The 23004-nt window shown below is 35.4% G+C and overlaps 1 protein-coding gene across 2 annotated transcripts in view; it reads left to right on the top strand.

Annotated features, from left to right (window-relative positions):
• LOC149562256 (uncharacterized) overlaps nucleotides 1-23004 on the top strand; it is a 158700-nt gene that overhangs the window by 121936 nt on the left and 13760 nt on the right. For both annotated transcript variants that reach the window (XM_089825790.1, XM_089825789.1), the window contains 2 exons: nucleotides 11185-11236; nucleotides 14050-14118. In XM_089825790.1, coding sequence (XP_089681916.1) covers nucleotides 11185-11236; nucleotides 14050-14118 — 121 coding nt within the window. The remainder of the gene's footprint in view (nucleotides 1-11184; nucleotides 11237-14049; nucleotides 14119-23004) is intronic.

The raw sequence follows: 23004 nt of genomic DNA, 5'->3' as shown, positions 1-23004 counted from the left end.
TACTGGTAGCAAGTAAGACACACGATACGATTTGCACAGGCAACAAAGAGGAAAGGTTCAATAAAAGTTGTAGCAGTACAGAGTGAATGTGTTATTGACGGACAGAAGGGGCAGCTGACAGAGTCCATGGTAGCGAGCTTCGGGAACAAATTGGGCGATATGGAGATGACACAAAACAAGCGTAGCAGGTTTCAACTCGGACAGTGGGTGTTGAAGTACGGCGATCGGAATGAGATCAAACTAGGAAAGTTCAAAATTAAATGGGTCGGGCCGTACCAGATTCGGGAAGTGGGCGATAACAAAGCAATAAAACTATGGATGCTAGAGGGAAAGGAAGTGGCTGACGCAGTGAATAGGTCAAAGTTGAATGTCTACCATGAAAGAAGTAACGCACCTCCATGGGCGAACAACTGAGTAAAGCACGACTGCAAATACTGTATATATGTAAAAATAAGAATTAAAAAAAAAAATGAAAAAGGAAAAAGGAAAAAAAAGAAAAAGAAAAAAAAGAAAAATTAAGTGTGAGAAGCCACCATACAGATTTCTCAGGTAACCGTACGGCTTTTGACCAGCTCTCCATGGTACGGCTTTTTCAAAGTCATTGTACGGCTTATAATTGCTCGCTGTATGAATTTTCTAATGAAGATACAATGTACGGGTTTTAAAAGGCTACCGTACCATATTTAGCAGGCAGGGCTATGCACGGCTTTTTTAATGCAATCACCGTATGAATTTCTCAGATGCAGTCAGATAGGCACCGTACAGATTTGGAATTTCCTTTCAGGGCTACATATGGATTTGGAGCAGTCATTGTACGGATTCTAAGAGCAAGTTACCATACAGATTGTTAAAAGCTTGTGTATTGTACGGATTTTCGACTAATCAATTTTAGCAAGGTTCAACGTATGGCTTTTCCAGCCTAAACCACTGTACGGATTTGTCAAAACATTGATCTGGAGAACCTCTACCATGCGGATTTTCTTTTACTTTTAGAGCACGGTCTTCAAGTTCCTAAGCTTGAGGTTTTGGCGTACGGACCTTGAAGATTATTGTCGTACGAAATTGCAAATTGAGCTTCCAGTTTGTCCATGCGGACTTTGCAGAACAAGTTGCTTGCTGTACGGACATGTTCAGAAGAGGAAGGGAGGTTTTCTTTAAAAAAAAAAAAACATCGACAAATTAGGAATGCTCAAAATGAGTAATGGATGATGCCATAGGGTAAAGGAAGAACCAGCGGTTGCCAGAAAGAGTGTGGCATCAGAAGAAATCACAAAAATAGTGTGTTCCATACAATTTTGTGTGGGTTTCGGAGTGCTGATTTGGTCTTGGTGGCGAGGGGCACTGCCCCTCGACCCCACCGGGGGCGTTGCCCCCTAGACCCCTAGTCGTTGCAGATATCAGTCGTGGGAAGTCTGACCCATTGATGAGACTTGGAGCTGCTACAGGCATGAAGTGTTTGTGCACTAGAGGCACTTGGGGTAGGTGTTGGATGTGAAGCTGTCTTGGTGGATGCATGGAGAGCTCAGGAGGAGTTGATCATCCAGTTGAAGGTAGTGCAGTGACACTCGGCTCAGTGGACCTAGAGTTGGAAGCAGAGAAAGCAACACAGGTGGCTGTCAAGGTCAGCTTGACTAAGGAGACAATATTGTGGCTACAGATGCAATGTCGGTTGGTGACCAGTTTGGTGTAGGCACAGAATGAATGTGAAAGTGATGTGGCAGATCTATCTTGTTGTAGTTAGTTGTTTGAGTTTTGTTCTATAGTCGTCAGGAGATGACTTTTCTTTTTGGGGGGGATGATGTCGTTGGTGGAAATTGTGTATCAACCGACGGGTCTCTTCGGGAAGGTTCTTGTTATGTAGCCGACGGGTCCCTTCGGAAAGGTTCTTGTTATGTAGCGACATGTTGTATGTGGCCGACGGACCCCTTCGGGAAGGTTCTTCGGAAAGTATTTATACCCCCTTCGAGAAGCATTGTATTCATCAGATCTTATCAAGCATAATGTACTGTTTGGCATATGCGAATAATAATAAGAAGTTCTGCTATTCATATCTATTGTCTGTGTGTTGATTTCTTTACCCAGTACGGTAAAACAAGCTATGGTTGGATATTCTAATTCAGAAAAAGAAGTTATGAGCATGAAACATATTTTGTTTTATTCTCAATCCTATCATTATGTACCGACTGCAATCAATCATTATACTCCATGAAGGAAGAACTATGAATTATGATTGCTTATATTGTATTTCATTCAACCCAGGAAATGAGTAGCCAACTACAATCGGGCTTATACTTAGATGAAAATTATGACATGCAATTTCATATAAGCGTGACCTGTGATTGGGCTTAGATGTGACTTCTCTTGTCCCTAGGCCAGAACTTCTATTGGCTGATTGCTCACCTACTAGTTAAACATGATGCAATATTCAATTGTCGGCAGAGTAAGGGAGAACAAGGTGGTTTGATGGAGTGATTAAGAAGAACATTTTGGCTGAGAAAGATTCAAACTCGGCTTGCAAAGGGGAATGCAGCAGATAATGAAAAGGAGAGATATCGAATGGTTTGGTTCATGGCTTCTTTTAAAAGCTAGCTGTGACTCCTCAACTACTATTGGTTCCAAGAAGTCCATTTGAATTCCAATTATTAATTCGATTTAACATGCCAAATGTTAATTGATTAAAAGCAAGAATATTAAAATGGAAATAATAGAGTTGGAAGATTATAATTCGAATATTATTATAATTCAAATGTTATTATATTTGAATATTAGTATAATTTTATATTATAGATGTACATGTAAATATTAATGGGGTGACATCACTTTATTAAATTATTATAATATAATGGTGCCATCTCATTTTTATATCTATATGTATGTATATAGATATATCTATTATAATAACAAGGTGAAAGATCATATTAAATCCTCTGAAGCATGATTAATATTTTAACCCAATTATTTATGTTTTTAAAATTATTTATTTAAATAGCTCATGTGGGTCCCACAGATGTATCTTGTTTTAAGTTGCTAGGTCCTCAATCCATCTGCCTAGTGATGGTGATGCTCCTGTGCCTAATTCTTTTCCAACAATGCTTCCACCCCTTCGACGTGTTTCCTGCAAGGAAATTCTTCGAAATTAAATCATAACAAGTTATAAATAATCATAACGGCTAGCTACCTTTTCAATTCCATGAATTTGTGATATCAACTAGTATGTTATCTTCACATGAAATTATAATGAATAATCATCTTATCATTTCACAAGATTATAACCAATTTCATTGTCAACTGACTTCATGTGAACCTCAACGGCTATATTTCAAATTAGGTAAAAAATTGGGATGTAACACTAAGATACCTATGTGGCACAATTGGATATAGTCTTAAATATGATAAGGTAGATATAAATCTACATGGATATACTGATTTAGATTGGGTTGGAAGTGTAGTAGATCGAAAAAGCACATTAGGGTATTGTTTCAGCTTAGGATCAGCTGTGATCTCTTGGTTGAGTAGGAAGAAATCTTCAGTTCCACAAAGTTCCACATAAGCCGAGTACATTGTAGCATCCTTGATAGCTCGAGAAGTTGTATGGCTAAGGAAGCTTCACTACCATTCACTATGACAACCAGATTTGTACAAAACTTTTAGTGAATGTTTCATGATAGATCAAAGCATATTGAATTCCCTACCATTATGTTAGAGACATGGTGGAGAAAAGCGTTATCCAGTTGATATATGTTAGTATAAGTGAACAAACATTCTCACCAAGGCATACTCCAAGGTAACAATTAAATACTTTCACTCGAAGGCAAATGTTAAATACTTTCGAGGGAAGCTTGGTGTAGTAGAAATTGTAACCTCGTCCAAGATTGGGTCTCAACAATGTTAATTTGTTGTACTAATATATTCTAAAGTTTTTCAACGTGTAAACTCTTTTATTGTCATGTGTGTGACTCCATGGCTACATTATTTTATGGGCCCCTGTATTGAACACACATCATAGTTTGTTTTGATTTGATGGGCATCCGAATCCAAGTTATAGGAAGTAAGAAATAATTGGGGTGGGAAAGTTTATTTAGTTAGCAAATCAAATTATAAAAGTTGATCTATTACAATTTGCAAACTAAGCAAAAACTGCTCATAAATTTGGAAAACAATACGGAACTTGAAAGGTTCATAGTGTAAAATTCCTCATGGAGTTTTACCAAACATTTGCATTTTTTATCCCCATCATTTAAATGTACAAATAATTTCTGACCTTTTTCTTTAATATAGTTGGAATGGTGCTTACAGCTACCAGACCTTATCTAAAAATTATTGAGTAATCAAACCCTATACCAAGATCTGATAATCACAAATAAGTCATGAATAATTGTCTGGAATTGCAACCAGCACAGTTTGAGCTCACGTGGAGTTGCAGAATTGTGTGTTTCAAATGTGCTGGTCTGTTCTGTAGGCTTTGTGAGATACCATGGTTTATTCAGTGGAAAGAAAATGATAGATTTATTCAGATATGAACTATGATTGAAGCTTGATAAAAGTGGAGAAATGTGCAAATAATTTCTGACCTTTTTCTTTAATATAGTTGGAATGGTGCTTACAGCTACGAGACCTTATCTAAAAATTATTGAGTAATCAAACTCTATGCCAAGATCTGATAATCACAAATAAGTCATGAATAATTGTCTGGAATTGCAACCAGCACAGTTTGAGCTCATGTGAATCTGAAGTGAATATTAGGCGTGTCTAAGATTTTTTTAAGTCACCATGACCACAACTTACAAAATATTGACTTCAAGCAACATCTCGTGAGATTTCTCTCTCCTCTCAGCAGTAGGCGAGGCGCCCTTCTTATTGTAGTGGCTTCAACAAGAACATAACTGAAATTATAGAAAGGGTGGTTCTCTTAATCAATCTGAGGTGCTAGTGGTTGATGAACCAGTCAAGTAAGTTGCATCATGCAAGAAGAGTTTAGTCTTTGTACGATCAATGGGATGTCTTGTAAGACATTTGGCTTGGTTGGAGGCCAACAGAAAGCTAGACATTCCACATGTACCTGAAAATGAAGATACAATTGAAAAAGAAGCCAAAGAAACATCTTTGGTTCAGCAGGAGCATTTCAAATTCATGGACCTATCTTGGATCAGCAGTACATATGATTATCTCAAAAAGGTAAACTTGTTCATCTCTTCCAAGAGCTGTCACATTGGGCATTGTTATCATTCTTCATTTGTTTGTGCTCCATCTATACAAAGTTGCTTGCGAACATGCAAGATACTTCAAGCTGCTTAAAAAGGTAGCTATTTTGTTGAAACAGTAAATGGTTTCATTTGAAAATTACATTGTTGGTTAGTTTTAATTAGGTTGGTTTTTTTTGTTTATAATAAATGCACTTGCATGGTTAATTTTTTTTTAACAAGGTTTTCTTTGTGTTAGTCACGTCATCTGTGTTGAGTCTTTTGTTTTTGGTCACTTGATTCTATAGCTAGATGAAGGCATTTAGAGGTCTGGATTCTACATTCCTCATTGTTTCTAAGAATAAATGAGGTATGTTCTCTAGTTGGAGCCAGTCGTTGTCCTCAATTTTGACTTTAGAAAATTGGGGCAACCTTACAGAATTTTCTCATGGATTCGTAAGTGTAACCTCTATGTCTTTGATGTACTAATAAGACGCCATGAAGGAGATTCATCATCCTTGAGTTGTTCTTTATTTAGCATTATTTGTGCATTCTTCTTGAGTGTTTCCGTCAAGTTAATCATCTTAATGCTTTTCAGGATGGGGTTTTCCTCTCTGACTACAAGCGCTTGATTTTGGGCAACCTTCAAGTCTTTTCTTCATTTTTCTTGTTTTAGTGTTTAGTATTGAATCTTGTTTTTGTACTAGGATTATAGCCCTTGGAATTCTGCTTGTTGACTTATCTTAGGCCTCAAATGGAGTTGTCTAGCTCATAGTTATTAAGGTTTTAAGTATGTTGTAGGTGGGCTTTTTTTGCTTGACAACATGTCTTTATTAAAAATCCTTTAAAAGTGGTCTTTTTATTGATAATTGCACGGAATAAAAAAGTCATTTATATGTGAAGTGATTTTAGAACCCCATTTTCAAAATTTACATCATTTTGAGAAGATTTGAATATAGTTTTTAATGTTTTATAACCAAAGGTGGGTTTCCAGTTCATTTGCATATTATTGCATTAAAATCTATAGTTACATATACATATAATAACATGAGACATTTTCAATGCAATTAAGTGGGGCTTTTATTCAGCATTGCATGTTATCATAATGCAAATCACTTTTCAAACTCCACTATCAATAAATTCTGAGTTCCAAATGCATAAATGTGGGCTTTTAAAATGTAAAAACATGTTTTAAGTGAAAAACATATAGCTTAACATGTGTAAGTGGAAACCTGTTATTTTAAACCTTCTTAACTTAAAGGATTTATAATGGGACATTTTAACCCAAAGACAAATGCATTTGGATTCTTGATGCCTATTATTAATGACTTAAAGGCAAAAGTGGCTTTTTTGGGCCAAAATTCATATACTTTTGCTTCCAAAAAGCCCATTATTTGTCTTTTGACTTGTGCTTTCAATTAAAAGGCCAAAAGTGGCGATTTAGAGCCCTATAATACATGCATTTTCTTTTGAAAGCACATAATTGTGCATGATACACTAAAGTGGCAATCTAGGAGCCAAAAGCACATGTTTTTGATAATATAAAGCCCCTCTTTACTAATCCTGTTGTTATGTTTAGCATAAAAAAAACAACGGCGGAGACTTGGAGAGCAATAGCATATGTTTTTGATAGCTGAGAACTCATTTTTATGCATTATAGACTTGCGTTTTGTTTCCAAGCAGCAAAGTGGTGATTTTGGAAGAGGAAGCACATGATTTTGCCCTTGAAAAACACTTTTTCTCTCTTCTCCTTGGGTGTTGGGTTTGGAGGTGGATGCATGTGTTTTTGCAACTAAAAAATGAGTTATTGATTCCTCTAGTCATGCATTTTGCCTCTTCCACCTTGGGCGGCAATTTTCCAAGTAAAAGCACATTGTTTTGTATATGCTTTTGATAAAAAAAAGTCCACCGTAGGGCACATTTTGGCCTAAAATGGTTAGTTGTGAGAAGATTCTTGCTTGCAATCTCAACATTGGGTGTCAAGGAGGTCTCCAAATGCAAACATGCAAGTTTGCATTTGGATACCCTAGACGTCGTTTTTGGTTGTCTATACACACTGTAATCCCTTCAAACATGTTTCAGGTTTGAACACTTTAAAATGGTGGCTATTTATATGCATTTTATTCCTCTATCATGTGCATTTGTCTAGCAAGGAATCTTGACTCCAAAATGCATTTGTTTCAAGAGGATTGAGTCAAGATTCAGAGTCCATATAATCCTCTTTGTTCTAAATCCGAAAATCTCTTGGATTTGCTTCAAATTTTGCTGAAAGATTTGAAGAGACTTTCCTTGTTTTTGGTGAAGAGAGGTAAGATTTCCCGTGTTTTTCTTAGGGCTTTTGTTGTATATTTTTTCTTCTTGTTAATGGTTGTAAATCCTTCATTTCATTTTCATATTTCCACATATTTTAGTGTATGTTTTGTCTAAACTGGGCAACTTACTAAAAATACATACTTCCTCCAAGAATTTTGTAGACCGGACCAAAAGTCAAAAATAACATCTGAAAGTGTTGTAGAACTCCACTAAAACATTTGAGCATAATTCCCAACTTTTCTATGACTTTCCAAGATTTGGTGTATTTTAAGGTAGGTGACCATGCCTAAGTCACAAGGGTTAGAGATTAGGTAAGACTCACTAGAAACTAAATTTTGCGAAGTCTTGTTGAGTCCTATGAAGTCTTGTTTTTTTGCCAATTCCTGAGTTGGTTTAGACCTTGCCTAGTTTGTGTCGAGTTCAAGTCTCAGTTCTATGCTTTTGAGCACATTGGTAACATCAAATCACCCAGTCATTGACACAAACCTAGAAAGCGAATGCCAACTACATTGCAAGAGAACTTGAAAATTAGGACACTACAAAAGTCATATGCACTACAATAGAATGTAGTTATTGAGATGATGAACAACATTAAAATGCATTATCAGGACTATCCTAAATACACATAAATAAATATGAGATTCTTAGTAACATCAATGTATGCAATTTTCCATTTGAGAAAGCAGTCTTTTCTGTATGCAATTGAAGAGAAAATACCTTTTGAGATTTTTTTTGGGACATGAAAGTTCTTGGTAAAACTTATTATGTTCTTCTGCTAGATGAGCATAGAAAAAAAGATTTGATGTAAGAAAATATCAAATGTATTCATAGGGTACTCAAAGGAGAAAAATAATAATTTTATTAGAAGCAAAGGGAGTTTATCACCAACTAGGATATGCATACACCTCATGTTTTCTTTATTGACACTTCTCTTAGGTAGGAATTTTCATTAGATTAATGTCTTTGAGTCTATGATCTCACACATGCTAGGATTATGGTGGGCTATCTTTTGGTACTTGTTAAAAGAAGAGTTATTAGTTATTTCTCCAACCATTAGCTTCATATAAATAGTTTACCCCTCTTTACTTCTTTTTTCTTGCGCACCCTCTTTCTCTATATAGCTGACATTGTTGGCCTATTTGATGATGTTGCTTAACACCACAGCTTTAGCCAGTGATCAGCTACTCGAAATGGACCATCTTTGGTTTTTTTTTAAGAGAAGTGCCAGTGGCTGTTCCTCCTATGCCTCATTCATTACATCTTCATGTTAGTAATTGAGAAGGTGACAGGAACAATGCATACTAAAGGAAGGAATTAAGGGACAGTAATCATAGATAGAAAGGTTGAATTAGATTAGATTACATAGAATGCCATCTGAAGTAAGTTTTATGTTTGTTTTTTATTTATTTTTCATCATGTATTAAATTGTATAGACCAACAAACATAAAGCAATTTATATTGGTATGTGATTTCCATGCAAGGATTAAAAGACTTAAATATCAACAAATAGTAGACCATGTAATGTCCCCTTCCAAGAAATAGTTGATGAATCCACTTAGCCTATTTAAATCTTGTAGACTGAGTGCATTTTAAGCATAACTTATTTAATTAATTTAATAAAGCAGTGTATAGTGGCTTAAGTGATACATTGAAGTCACTTTATTATCTAGACTTCAATGATTTATTTAAAGTCGGAATTTGAAAAGGATTTCAAAAATGTTATATGGGTTTTGGTAAGAAGGTTATTTTGGAGCTCATTTCTTTGTGCTTGATTTATACTGTATCCGTGGATTTGGAGATCTTATGTGCACTCGAAACCTCATGAGAAACTAGTTTTGGCAGTTCAAGATTCTACTCACTCAGATTTCTTACTTGGGGTTGAACGATGGAGTTTCATTGAAGTTTGTTAGGTCTTTGAAAAGACAAATTTCAGCATTGTGGGTTTCATTTAGAAAATTCAGGAAAATGAGGGACATCAAGGAATGGTATTGAGATCTTTATTTTCAGCAACTCAAGATTAGTTCTGGGCGACTGATAAACTTAAATAGTGCTGGGCACAAGTATTGTGCAGGTTGTGGATTCTATATAATGCAAACATAGATTATTTCTGTGATCATAAAATTGGTAATAACTGAAGGTGTGATGTCTTGGATTTATTTGAGGTGTGGAAGAGTTCAAGCCCTTGCTGGGTGGTCATTTTAATGAATGGTAGCCTTCCCAAACTTATAGACTTAGGCGTGAGTTTCCTACAGACAGGTCGAGCCCTTAAGGGGATGCCTCAGTTGTTAATATAACTTAATTTCGGATGCCAGCAACGAAAGTGCATAAGATAAGTCTTTATACATTAAAGCATGGGCATTTTATGAGCAGTAAACACTCCCATGCAAGTCTAAATACATTTTTAGGTGGAACATTGTATGTTGTGTGTGCATTAACCTTCAATGCCAGCGTTTTTGGGCCATTCTTTAAAGTCAGAGTTGATGCATATTATTGTTTTTAAGTGACATAATGTTATCCAGTCAAATGCTTAATAGTAGCGCTTCTTGTTAGGGAGTCATAATGCATTGCCACTAGCTAAAATCTCCTTACTGCATAACTGCATGGTTTTATTTATCTTGTATTGCATACCTTAGGTTACCTTGTCCTACTGAACTTTAGTAGAGACTGATTTGTCTAGGTCATGCTAAAATTGCAGCACAAATATTGATGGATTGAAATTTTGACCAGCAATAATTATTATTTCCAATTTTCTATTGGCAAGCAAGGATATAAAGGGGCAAGAGTGGTAATTTATGTTTTATTTTGTTTTCAATTTATATGTCATAATGTTCAAATAACAAGCTATCAGTACATAGGCTGCAATCTAAGTTCTAGCACATTGTGCCATAGGAAAACAAGGATACTATGGATTATCATATGCTTTTTGCTATTGAGAATACATGAATTTGATTTCAGTGTATATACAAGTATAATATGCAAAATAGCTTTATTTCTAGTGCATTGACATCTCCCACTGAATGTTCTCCCTTTTCTAAACTGATGTCTTCTGTTGCTTTTACTTTGTTAATGGAGCAAAGTAGGGACATGATTTTGAAAAGGGCTTTTGAAATAACTTAAACAAATTAAAAGCAACTGAAATTTAGTACATACAATGTATCAAATTTGCAACAATAAACCTCCATCTTTTAGGGGCTTTTATTATTTTCCTCAAAACTTTACCTTCCTTATTTTTATTCATCAAATGGAGCAGGGTTGCTAGTCATAAATAAGGGGATGTCTGCTCCAGGTTCCCAACTCCCTATGCCATCCAAAGCTATCGAAAGGCATCACAAAGATCCCTGGTGACTTGTCATTGAATTTTGTTGGAGTTAGAATTCTATTTGAATCGTTAATATTTATTTTAACTTATAGAAATATTCCATTTAAGAATGGTAGCCAGGAAATTCATGATATTAAATTATTATTAGTTTTTAATAACTTCTAGATTTTTTTTCTGTATTATGTATTTTATTACCTATTGGGCACATTTAGACTATAGTAATGATGGCTTGTTTATAGTAAGCTGTCCTAGGAGATATACTTTGTTCTGAAAAATACGATCTGAGAGGCATGACTCTCTTTTGATTATTGAGCTCACAAATAAATAAATTCTATTCTGGATCAATATTCTCTTAACTCAAATCTGACTTAGATCCATCTTTGAGCGCCATGCCCTAAGTTCAACTCAGTGGAGTCCACATGATGTAGGTTTTTTTCTCACCCTCTCTTTTTTTGTAATTGCAAATCAATGTGTCTTAGAGTAAATGTAGCGTTTGTAATGCATACTTATTTCTTAAAAATAGGTAATGATATGTATGGCATTGTAGAATGCATATAAAGTTTTGTGATAAATCATTTACCACATTGTAATAACCCTCAGCTGGTTATAACAATGACAAATTCAAGAAATTTGGCATTTTGACAAACACTTTGCAAGCTAACTCAATATTATGAAAAGTCTCTGTTGTAGTTGCATTCAAAACACATATATGGAAGTCTAAAATAGTTTGAACACAAAAATCATAACTCATGATGCAACCAATTATGGTGAACTTCAATGCTGAAACTTAACTATCATTTGCACTAAGATCCACCTTTAATGAATTCAAATCTGATTGCTATCATGAGTGATGGCAATTGGAATTACAAACACAAATATAATTATGAAGAACCTGATATCCGCCCAGATTTTCAGCATTTAATAACAGCTCCCAAGAAGTGATGCTTCTTTGTCCAATTTCTTCAATGTTGACTGTAGGAGATTCCCACTCTCGAAATTGCCAATCACAACCCTTAGAAAAACAGGGCCAAACTCCCAAATGCCTGAAAAAATGCAACCAACAACCCAGAAAATGGCTAACACAGCCTTGCTGAAAGTAACGCAGGCTCCCTCTATGAATTCTGAGTCCCACAATTTAATTGTAGTGCCCAGATTAAATATGCAGCCATTGGTAATGAAGAAATCTGGTCTCCTGCAAGTGACGTGTGTATATGAATGGACTCACCACCTCAACAACTATTTGCAAAGCAATCCCAGAATTAAATCTCAGATTCAAATCTACAATACTTCAGCTGTAGATCCAATGAAACAACTCAGAATTCAGACCCTTATACTTTAACAAGGGCACAAAAACCAACACTCAAGAAAGCCACAAAGGCAAATAAATATTCAAGCTTTCTTTTCTCAACAAATGGGCTTGTATATAACCTCCAGATGCCTTTTTTGTTGTCAAAATGTAACTTCACTCAAGAAGCTTCACCACACAACATTAATTAGAAGCTTCCATTAGAGCCTTTCACTTGACTTGGCTTAACTAATTAATAAATTGCTCTTTCCAATGATAATTCAACCCTCAACTTAAGTGAAATTATAATTTTATAATAAGCCATTTAATAATTAATAATAATTTGGCAACTAAAAATATAATAACTCCCAAAATACTCATAATTTAAATAAGCCGTCTGAAATAAGAGTCACACCTATTATTTCTCCATGTGATCAAATGCACTTTCCAAAAATAGAAAGGGTCCATCTCAATCAACACCCAACTTACCACAAATAATTACACAAAACTAAGCCCAAACGAAGTCCAATCTAAGTCAAACGGAGACCAACTTGTAGCTTACTGAATTTTGGAGAAGATAAGACCCTCCCAAGCCAAGCCACTGCCTCAGAAGATCCTCTATCCACAATAATTAGCCTACGAGGATCACAATAATAGGCTAATCCCTGAAACTCTAACATTGACAAAAATGGGGACATTACACACATTCTGGTGAGTCAGATCTTCCTCTAGGAAAATCACCAACATATTTCAGGCATTTTTCTTTATTGAAATATTCCCATTTTACTTGAGCATAAACAGTGAAGATCTTGCCATTGCCAAGTTAATGAGTACATGCCACTCATGAAAAAGATTATGTGCTTTTCTTAAAACTTACAGTAGTTTAAATGAGGGAAGAGACTTAATCTTCTCGATCATGCACATGTTAGGGCCTAGAAAGTGTCCATCACTAAACAAAAAATAAGAGCCAAAAAGGAAGACCAATGAAATTATGAAACTCAATCATCACATGAAACAGATATATTAAATTTCAGACGTTCAATTTTTTTGTAGGGAAATTAATTGATTAGATGTAAACTTGGCAAAATAAATGCTAGATAGTGCAAGAGATAGAATGTAGACTGTGCTATCAGAATTGGGTACTTGGAAAATCAGAACAATGGCCGGGTTAGGAAGCAGAATTTTTCTTGGACAAAAATCCTTATAAAAACACAAAAGTGACAGGAAATACCATTGTAAACAGAGGTGAGTGGCACTAGAAGGCCGGTAGGAATAAAAATCAATGATCCCACATGCATAGTTCTTTACATTAGACACACACACATTTATATATAAAACAAAGGCTGAATGGATACCTCCCACTACAACTTGGATGAAACTAAATTTGGATTGTGCAGCAAATGGAAACCCAGGTTAGACAGGTGCTGGGTGCATAGTTTTCAATGCAAACTCATTTGTGGAGAATTAAAATAGCTGAAAAATGATTCCGATAATGAAGTAGAAGCCCAAACCCTCCTTTCTGACTTTCAGATCCATAAGCAATATGATATGAATGCTGTCTAACAAAAGGATGATTCATAGGTTATTATAAATTTTCACAGAGAAAGACATACACTGAATTGAAAACTGCAGACATTCTGTCACTGTTTTGCATTTGAAGTCAATGTATCTGATGAATAGATATAATTTCAACTTGAACGTAACATCAACATCATTTCAATAATAAAAAGTGAAATCAAAATAGCACGAAATCAATAGAAAATAAAAATTGTGTCCATCAAGGTTGTAAAGAATGAAGAAATAAAAGAGGACAGTTGTTTTGGTTATCTACTTTTTGTACAATATTACCATGGTGTAAAGTTTGTACAATTTCTTAAAATATAGAGCATACGTGTGTGTGATATTTCTAACAATGAACCTTTGAGATATTTAAGATTTCTTGTTTGATGCAGGTCTTGCCCTTTATTGGCTATGCTGTTGCACTATTCTGTTTCTATGTTCTGGTTCCCATCTTATTAAAGGTAAAGAAAAAATGAAATGCATGATGTCTTGATTTAATTAAAGATGGTAATGGACTCCCATTTTCTCACGTTTTCTTACCACAATTGCTTTGAATATATCTCTTTGGTCCTTTGTCTTATAGATGAAAGAATTTCCTCACTACTTAATAATAAAATTTATATTCTCAATCTCAACAATAAGACTGCATGTTAAAACTATCCAAGTTGCATAATGTATAAGATTTGAACACAACATATCAATTCTAGTTATGTGTCATGCTTACCTAGGGAAAATAAATCTCTCTCCTACGTACCATTGTTTTTAGTTTGTGGATGTGAAGGGAAGAATTGGAGGGATGGTCATGGTTTCCAATTAAGGAAAGCTTTTGCCCAGGTTTTGTGGATGACACTGGTTTTTGCAGAAGAGGAATGAAGTAGGTGTGTGTGTACATACATACATACATACATATATATACCTAGAGACTTTTTATTGTGGATAGTAGTTATTATCAAGTATTTTCTATAATTCATATCCATGACAATAACACTCACATGTGAATTCCTAAGAAAGTGAAATCCTTCATTCTTATTTATTAAGTCTTTCACGAGATAAAATTAACAAAATGAAACACAAAAATGGCTATGATCTTGTTGTGACCTTTTCACACCATCCACTCATTACAATCCGCAACCCCCTCTTTTGCTTTGTAGGTTATTATTTTTGTTAATTTATTCATAGTTGGCAACAATTTTGAAGTTTCTAAGGTTGACAAGGTAGGAAGCTTGAGCAAGATTGAGATGCAAGTTGATTCCTAGTTGCAAGTCAGGACCTTGGAGTGAGTTAGAAGCTTTTATTTTGTAGTCATGATCCACACACTTAGTGAGATTCTTAAAACTACCAGATTTCCGATTAGGGTGAGACATTTTGTCCAAACATGCCTCTAATTTCTGATCTAAGTATGATGGAAATTGTTAATGCTTGGTTTGAAATCTGAACTCTTTGGGGAAAACCTTTGGCAACCATGGAAATTGGATTGAGTTTGTATCAAAATTCCAAACAAGTGAACAATCTAATTCAACTCAAGCTAATTCGTGTAAACATGTGGTAGAATTCGATCTGAATGTTGATGGAAACCAAGAAAAACAAGGTGAAACATTGATTGTTTACCGACAATTAGTGAATTCTGGAAGTTGGTCTTAATGGAAATTTCCAAGAAACATTGGAAGTTCGACCTCCCTTGGAATAAAATTCCAACCAAGGTTGGATATCCAACCTTGTTAACAAAATTCCATACCAGGGGTGAAATTTGGTTTGCAAAAATCAATGAAAACACTTAGGGGAAAGGTGTGGTTTAGTTGTCGTCGATGAAATTGCAAAGCATCTGTCAAGTAGCTAAATTTGATCACCATGCACTTGTGCAAACAAACATCCAACTTTCAAAAACATTTGTAAGAACTCAAGTCAAGTATGGAAATCTAATTTGTTGTTGACAAAGAATCTTGATGTCAGTTTTGTTACCACTACATAACATATAGTGATTGAATACTTGATAGGGAATATCAAATACTCAATCCCTCTCTTGAAAAGTTAATACTAATGCGGACATAAGCAATAACTCCAATGTTCCTTACACCTGTGGATACTAACTCAGTTATCGATGTGATTTGCTGGTAATCACGTAGGTGGGCTTACGTTATTCATTCAAAGATAACTTGGTGGCACTTCGCTTGCTTGACTCGTTCCTTTCTCCTTGATCACTTTCACTTTCAACTACTCCTACCACTAAATGCTTATTGCTCTACTACTAATCCTATGGATGGAGAAATTAGGAAATGGACGGGGATCCAACCAAATGAAAGCTTGCCAGTGGTGCTACCTCCATTGGTGCGATGATTCTATAAGGGATACTCGTAGGATTTTCACACTAACACCTATCTTCCAACCCAAGTTGAAGTACAAGCGGAAAGATGATATGCAAGTAGAACTTAGGAGCAATTGGATTAGATTACCACACAAGGCTTCCTAACAAGCCGCTAGGATGCTAGTGGCCTAGTATATAGGTCCCTATCAAACATTCACTAACATCACCATACAATTAGCCATCTACTTCTACTCTGGCAACATGAAATGAAATCCTACTTTTAATTTGAGAGATGAGAAGAACCATGCAATACACCAAAATGATCATGTATATTCACCATGCAAGCCACAACAATGAATAGAGAACAATTTTGATAGTATTTTGGCAACAATTCTTCAACATAACTCTCTCACAAATGAGAGAAAAATGGCCTTATATAGCGGCTCCAAATTACAATGAATGGCCGAGATTAAGAGGCAAAATCAAGGGCCAAGATTATATCTTACAAACCTTAATTAGGGTTACCATTATTCAACCAATTACATGAGGGCACCAACTTTGTGGGCCAATGAGAAAATTACAATAATTTGTCAACCAATGAGAACATAGGACACTTGGCATGATTTGAGTGCTTGCACATGAAAGTGCCACCTCATCAACCTTGTCTTATAAATTTATTCAATCGATGAGATAAGGTGAAGCCTTGGATGCTTGAGCTTGTCCTTAGAAGCTTTCTCATCACCACTCGAACTTGCTCATACATGATGTCTTGACCCTGAAAGGATGATCATTATGAACTTGGGGTAATCTTGCGTTGGCCTCGATGGCTTCCCTAGATGTGAACTTCTTTGCAACTTGAGAGCCTTGCTCTTGGTCACTACCTTGAAATTGAACTTAACCTCCCCCATTATCCTTGCCTTAACCTTCCTGGTCTTCCAACGTTCCCATTCGAATCTAACCAAGCTAGCTTGCCCAAATAGCCAAGCCTTGCCTAGCCTCAAATATTTTCAAATCTCTTCTACTAATCCACTCTTTCTTGAAATTGTCGGGCTTCTTGAATCTCAATCTTCAATCAAATTCGCCCTTCACCCAATTTCATTCTTCACCAAAGCTCGGACTTCAACCTTTGTCGGCTTGCAATCAAATAGAAGGGCTAGGACCCCATGTGGAATTGCTTTTAGTTTTGCACTGCCCTAAGTTGTAATTCTAGATATTCACTTATAAATCTAGCCCAATCAAACTTACCCTTACCATTTGCAATTTCATCAATAAAGTAATGCATCCAATTCTCGAATTGCATTCCTTGTAAGACGCCCATGACTCAGTTGGGCAACACAATGAGGTCGCCATACTCTGATTTGAAGTCTAATTGGGTGAACCTTGATGCCTTGGTGACTCCCTTCTTTCCTTCGTGTAGCCAATCCTGTTTTAGATGCATGAAATAAACCTCTTGGTTATCTTGAAATGACTTGGCCACCTGGTCAACCATTACTACTGTCATACTTTTGTACTGAGGGATGTTAAATGCTTCTTTGATCACCTGTCCGCCAATGTTGGCCAACACTCTCTTCCCATTGTCAAAAATGATGGATTTACTAACCAAATCAAACCTGGATGCACATTCCATAACCAATTTTGGACACAACAAGGTAGGAGGGAAGGCCGCTGCGTGTACAATTCCACTCTTGTAAATCTTCTTCGCCATGGGGGATTGTCCTTCCTTTAGTCTGTCCTTTACCTGTATCATGTTCACTGTATCGATATTGGTATTGGTAATTCGCCTCATTTTTTAGAAGAAGGTGGTTTTGGGCATTATATCCTCTCTTTTTTTCTTAGTATTTGTTCCCTTAGGGTTCTTGCTTGCACCAACATCTACCATCCTAAACACTTATTTTTGCCCCTTCGTTCTAAGTGTTGTTGACTACCCTTATCGATCTCCAACCTTCTTTCTATCGATGGATTCTAACTTATTTCTGCCTCACCAAGTTCTATCACTACACTTATCAATCTCCAATCTTTAACCTAGGGGTGGGACTACCACTTATTTCTGCCCCTTTATTACCTTAGGATGGACTACACTTATAACTCTCAACTTCATTCCTAGGGTGGTCTAACTTATTTCTGCCTTGCCAAATGTCCTATCATGGATTCTACACTTATCTCTCCAATCTTCAACCTATAGATGGGATGATGAAGTGGTGGATGATGAATGCAAGAACCAAGAGAAACAAAACTAGACAAGAACAAGGAGCGAAATCCGCTTAAGGACCACCTTTCAGCTCTAGAATGAATTGAATTCACCTTTACCAATAGCCGAGTCTTCTTTGAAGTTCGAACTAGATCTAAGAATATCAAGCCCTTTGCAAATAATGATACCCTAGATGGAAAAATCAGAATTTTGTCCTCTTGAGATTGCCCATGCATGTGCCAAAAATTAGGTCCTTGATCATGTACTCTTCATCAACAAAAATCGTCCAACCTAGGAAAATCAGACCTCCACAAATTTCAGCTCCACAAATTTCGGCTAGGGCAAAAATCGCAGCTCTCTATGGAAAAAAAATCAGACCTCAAACATGAAAATCTGCTCCTTGCAAAAATTGCTAAGTCTGATAATGTTCTCCCTTTGCAAAGAAAAATTGCCAAAAATGGAAGAAGGCTGCCTCAAAATCGCCAAGGAAAGGAAGAGACCTACTTGTGGAATGAGAAATGAAGGAAGGGGGAAGCCTTCTTATACCCAACTCTACCCACTTCTCCTAGCTGGCCGACTAGCCCTGGGAGAGAAAATTTAATTAGTGCACAATTTTGGCCTAGAGTAAATGCCAAGCTAAAAATAAATTTTTCCATAGTGAAATTTTACATTTTTAATTGCCGGTTAATACCGAAATTGCAAAAATAAAATTAATAAAGCCTTCGAGATACTAAACATTTTAATTTAATGACGTTTTAGTAATTAAAATATCATTTAAAATCGGATTTGGCAAGCCAAAAATCGATTTTTTCAATTTGATTTTACCAATCTCTTTAAATATTTTAGAAAAATCTTCAAGACAAATTTAACCTATTTAACACCAATTTTTGCAATTTGATCCAAAATCGATTTTGTAATGCAATTTTATTTTTTTTAAAACAAAAATAAATCATTTCTCTCACATCTAAAATCGATTTTCCAATTTGATTTTACCATCACAAAATTAATTTTTCACCAAAAATAAAAAATTTCCGAAAGAATTAAATCTAAAAAAATTATTTTGAAAATGCTAAAGATATATAATTACATCCAATTTTCAAAATAAAAACCGTCTAAACCTAAAATTTTGCAAATTTATCTTGCCAAGTATAGTCCAAAATAGCGAGAAAATGTTGTCTTTGAAATTTGTTCGGCCCAAGGATAAAATTACTAGTTTCGGAAAATCAAATTAAAACTAGGTGAAAAAACAAATCTAACTTCCTCCCCCCTGGCCCGAAGGCGTCTAAGGCGAATTTTTTTCTAAAATTGAAATTTTTGGACATATTCAAAAGAAATTGCCAAGGGGATCAAGAAAAAGGGGGTCTCTAAAATTTGGGGCGATGATGTGAAAACTTCACAACAGAATCCAAGAATAAGGTGAAAAAGTTGATTGTTTCATGACAAGTTTCCAATACTTAGCCAAAATTCTGATTGACCTCAACGTAAAGTTCCTAAGATTGGAAATTTGACCTTCTTTGGAACAAAGTCCTAAGAGATGTTGGAAATTGCTGCAGTGGCAGATCAGAAAAATGCTACAGGAAGTAACATTGTTGAAAGTGCAACAAGAAGTTAATGTTATGTTTTATGTTTTTTAAAAAATTTTAATGTTTTCAATTAGTCCTATGTGTGGTGGCATAACTAGAATGGTAATTCGATGAGCCCTCTAGGTATAGCCACCTAGGACAATGTATGTGTTAATTTTTCAGTTATGTAGTTTTCTTTAAGTCATAATTTTGGGTGTTCAATAATTAATCCAATCAAATTCTGGACTATGACAGAAAGTTGGTGACAGTTTTTTTCTGATTTCTTGGATTCTCATGATTTCAAGAAATGTTCTTGAGAAGGAGATGTTTCATATTCCGACTGGATAGAGAGAAAAACCAGTTTTTAATGTAATAGAAGGATCAAATGCAGAGAGAATAGAAAGTTTTTTCATGTTTTTTGGTGTTGATTTTCTACGTTTTTAGTTGGAAATGTGATTTTTCCTTTTGTACCATCTCTTGGAAATCAACATTCTGAAAATATACGAATGTTCTAATTTTACAAATCATGTGTAAGTTGATTCTTTGTATTCCTTCATAGTTCAGAGTTTTTTTTTTGGATTGTATTATAGTAGGATCGATTTGGGTGTTGCAAGTCTGGCATAAACTATTTTGAGAGTCGTTCCTTGCTGATGGAAATCATTTAACTCTCTGTGATCAGTTCTATGGTCATAGATGAGTATGTATATAAGTTTATTTTCTGTTTTATTTTCTTTTCCATCCTTGCTATCGATGCATGCAACTGCGCGGGTTTAAGTTTGTGAACCGGTTGAATATTTCATATATTCATCGGTATGTGGAAGATCACAGAGTTTAAATGTGATAAAGGGAAAAGTTTCTTATATATATGGAATTTCAGAGGTGGTAAGGGTCTAAATATTTCAATATCGGCGGTCAATGTTTATTAAGATCAAGTTTAAAAATCCACGCATGAAAATATAGTGTAGGTTTAAAGATTAGTAAATGTTATTTGCTGGTCAGTTTGTGGTCGGGTTGATTTTAGGTTTTATTTTCCCGAATATGTATTACAAATACGTTGCAAAAGATTCAGGTCAGATTTCATTAAGTTTGGTGCAGAAAAATGTTGCGACAGGAGGTTAGGAAAGTTCATGTCGCAGGTCAGTTTTCCCTGGGTATTGAAAAACCAGTTTGTTAATAGTCAAGTTTGGTTTTAGTTTGATCTTGAAGGGTGTATGTGCCCCTTGAAGCAACTCAGTTGAGTGATTAATTTCCTCCTGAGTTTTCCAAGGTGAGGCTCTGCATCAGAAATTCGACCTCTCTTAGGCTCAAATCCTTAGCGCTCATGTGTTTCTGCTTAGCAATCAAGACAAGTTTCATAAGCGTGAGGTGTAATCCAATCAACAATGAAATATGAGATTCAAACTCTATTAGCCCCAACTGATAATGTAATTGATAGTGGGAGATTGTTAACTAGTAATGCTACGAATGTCTGTAAAAGAGTCGTATCAGTTGTTATATTGTCATTGATGGAAAAGTCTTAGTTGGCTAGACATTATGTTAACTCAATAGATTACCATAACATTAGATTGATGAAGAGGATTTGAAGAAAGTATGATGAAGACAGTATTGGTAAGTAAGGTATTCAATGGTTACTTGAATGAGTTGGACAGTTATAATTTATTTATTGGTTTGATTGTTTTACAATCATGTATTGTTGCAACGTATCAAAGAACACAAGCTTAACCTAGTGACAAGGTTAATGAAGGGAGACTCTATTCATCGAGTGACTGTAGTATTGCCTGAGCAATTGGCAAAGGAAGAAGGAAACCACAGTGTTGCCTGAGAAAGTCAGTAATAACTGAGTTCTATATTACCTGAGTAAATGTTATGTTTATCGAGTAGCAACTAGATGAACAAGTTAATTTGAGGCTAACTTATGATGGAAAATTGGAAAGTTTGAGATTATCCAAGGCATGAGTCAAAGTTTGTTTCAAGATCTACGGATGAGAAAGTTCAAGAAGGATGTGATGATGGAGATTGAAGAAGGATAAGGATGGACACAAAGTTCTATACAAGTTATATTTTCGGAGTGTCTAGATTCATTGTATGAGAATTTGGAAATCTCACATGAATCTATGATCGACGACTGTAATTAAGCAAAAAAGATGTAAGGATCTGGAAGCATTGAGAAATCCATTTAAGAAGGAGACAAAGACAGTTTTGGTTGTAGGCTATTGTGTTAGGTTGTTGATTGTTGTACTGGTTGGAAGCTGATCAAGTACCGATATATTTGTGAATTCAAAGTTGAAGAAGGTGACAGAAGTTTATTGAGCCTAGAGAACCGAGGAAAGTTGGAGAAAGAGAAGGTGTTAATCAGCCAAGTCAAAAGTACAGAGTGAAAACAAATCCAAGAGAGTGATCGGACAAGAAAGAGTAAGGCACAAAGATCTGAACAAGCAAAGGTAGTTGCTATTCTCAACAAGTCATTTATATTGTTACTATTTAAACATTGTAGTAGAAAACCTCAGAAGTACCGACTGGACTAACAAGTCTATGAAATTGTATATGTAACATCGATTAGTTGTGTTTGTTAGTCCTTTAAATCAAGCCACTCTTTAATCAGGCACAAGGAGGGATAAGGTCTAGATGATCTTTTTTTGAAATCCTCTAACAAGGTCCCATTCACAATGTGTATGTAACATTTAACAATGTTGGCTCCTGGCAGAGCTCACTTCAAAAGAGTGAATTTTTTTTGGGTTGCTAGTCCTAGGTGGTTTTTCCATTCACATGGTTTCCATGTTAAAATCATGTTGTCAGATGTGTGAATGTTACTTGTGTTGTTGTTTACATGTTTTTATAGTTTACTACAACTCGGTAATAACTAAGTAATTAGTAGGTAATAATTGGAAAGTTTACTGATACTCAGTAATGCAAATAACATTGAGTTAACAGTTTGGAACAAATTGATTTAAACAAGTGTTACAGCGAGTGATTTTTGTTAAAGTTTATGAAGTTTTATTTGTATTGAAATGTTTGAAGGGACTATATGATAACTTGATATAACTAATTCACCCCCACCCACCCCCCTCCCCCTCCTCGGCTATCTAACAAATTGTAGATAAGATAAGATAAATTTATTAATGTCCAACAAGAGACCACCAAAAGGGTCTAAGGGACTGAAAACATACAAACAAGGAAACAAGCCACAACAAGAACACCAAATAGTGTCCAAGAAAAAGAAAAATAAGAAAGTAAAAGAGAACACCAAAGAAAGGACTAGAGGTCCTTATTTGAATGGAGGAAATCTAGCACCAAA

This window comes from Cupressus sempervirens, chromosome 4, assembly GCF_028749045.1.
Source record: "Cupressus sempervirens isolate cs-2001-9-10 chromosome 4, ASM2874904v1, whole genome shotgun sequence".
In the NCBI taxonomy this organism is placed as follows: domain Eukaryota; kingdom Viridiplantae; phylum Streptophyta; class Pinopsida; order Cupressales; family Cupressaceae; genus Cupressus; species Cupressus sempervirens.
This window is presented reverse-complemented; position numbering and strand designations above follow the sequence as displayed.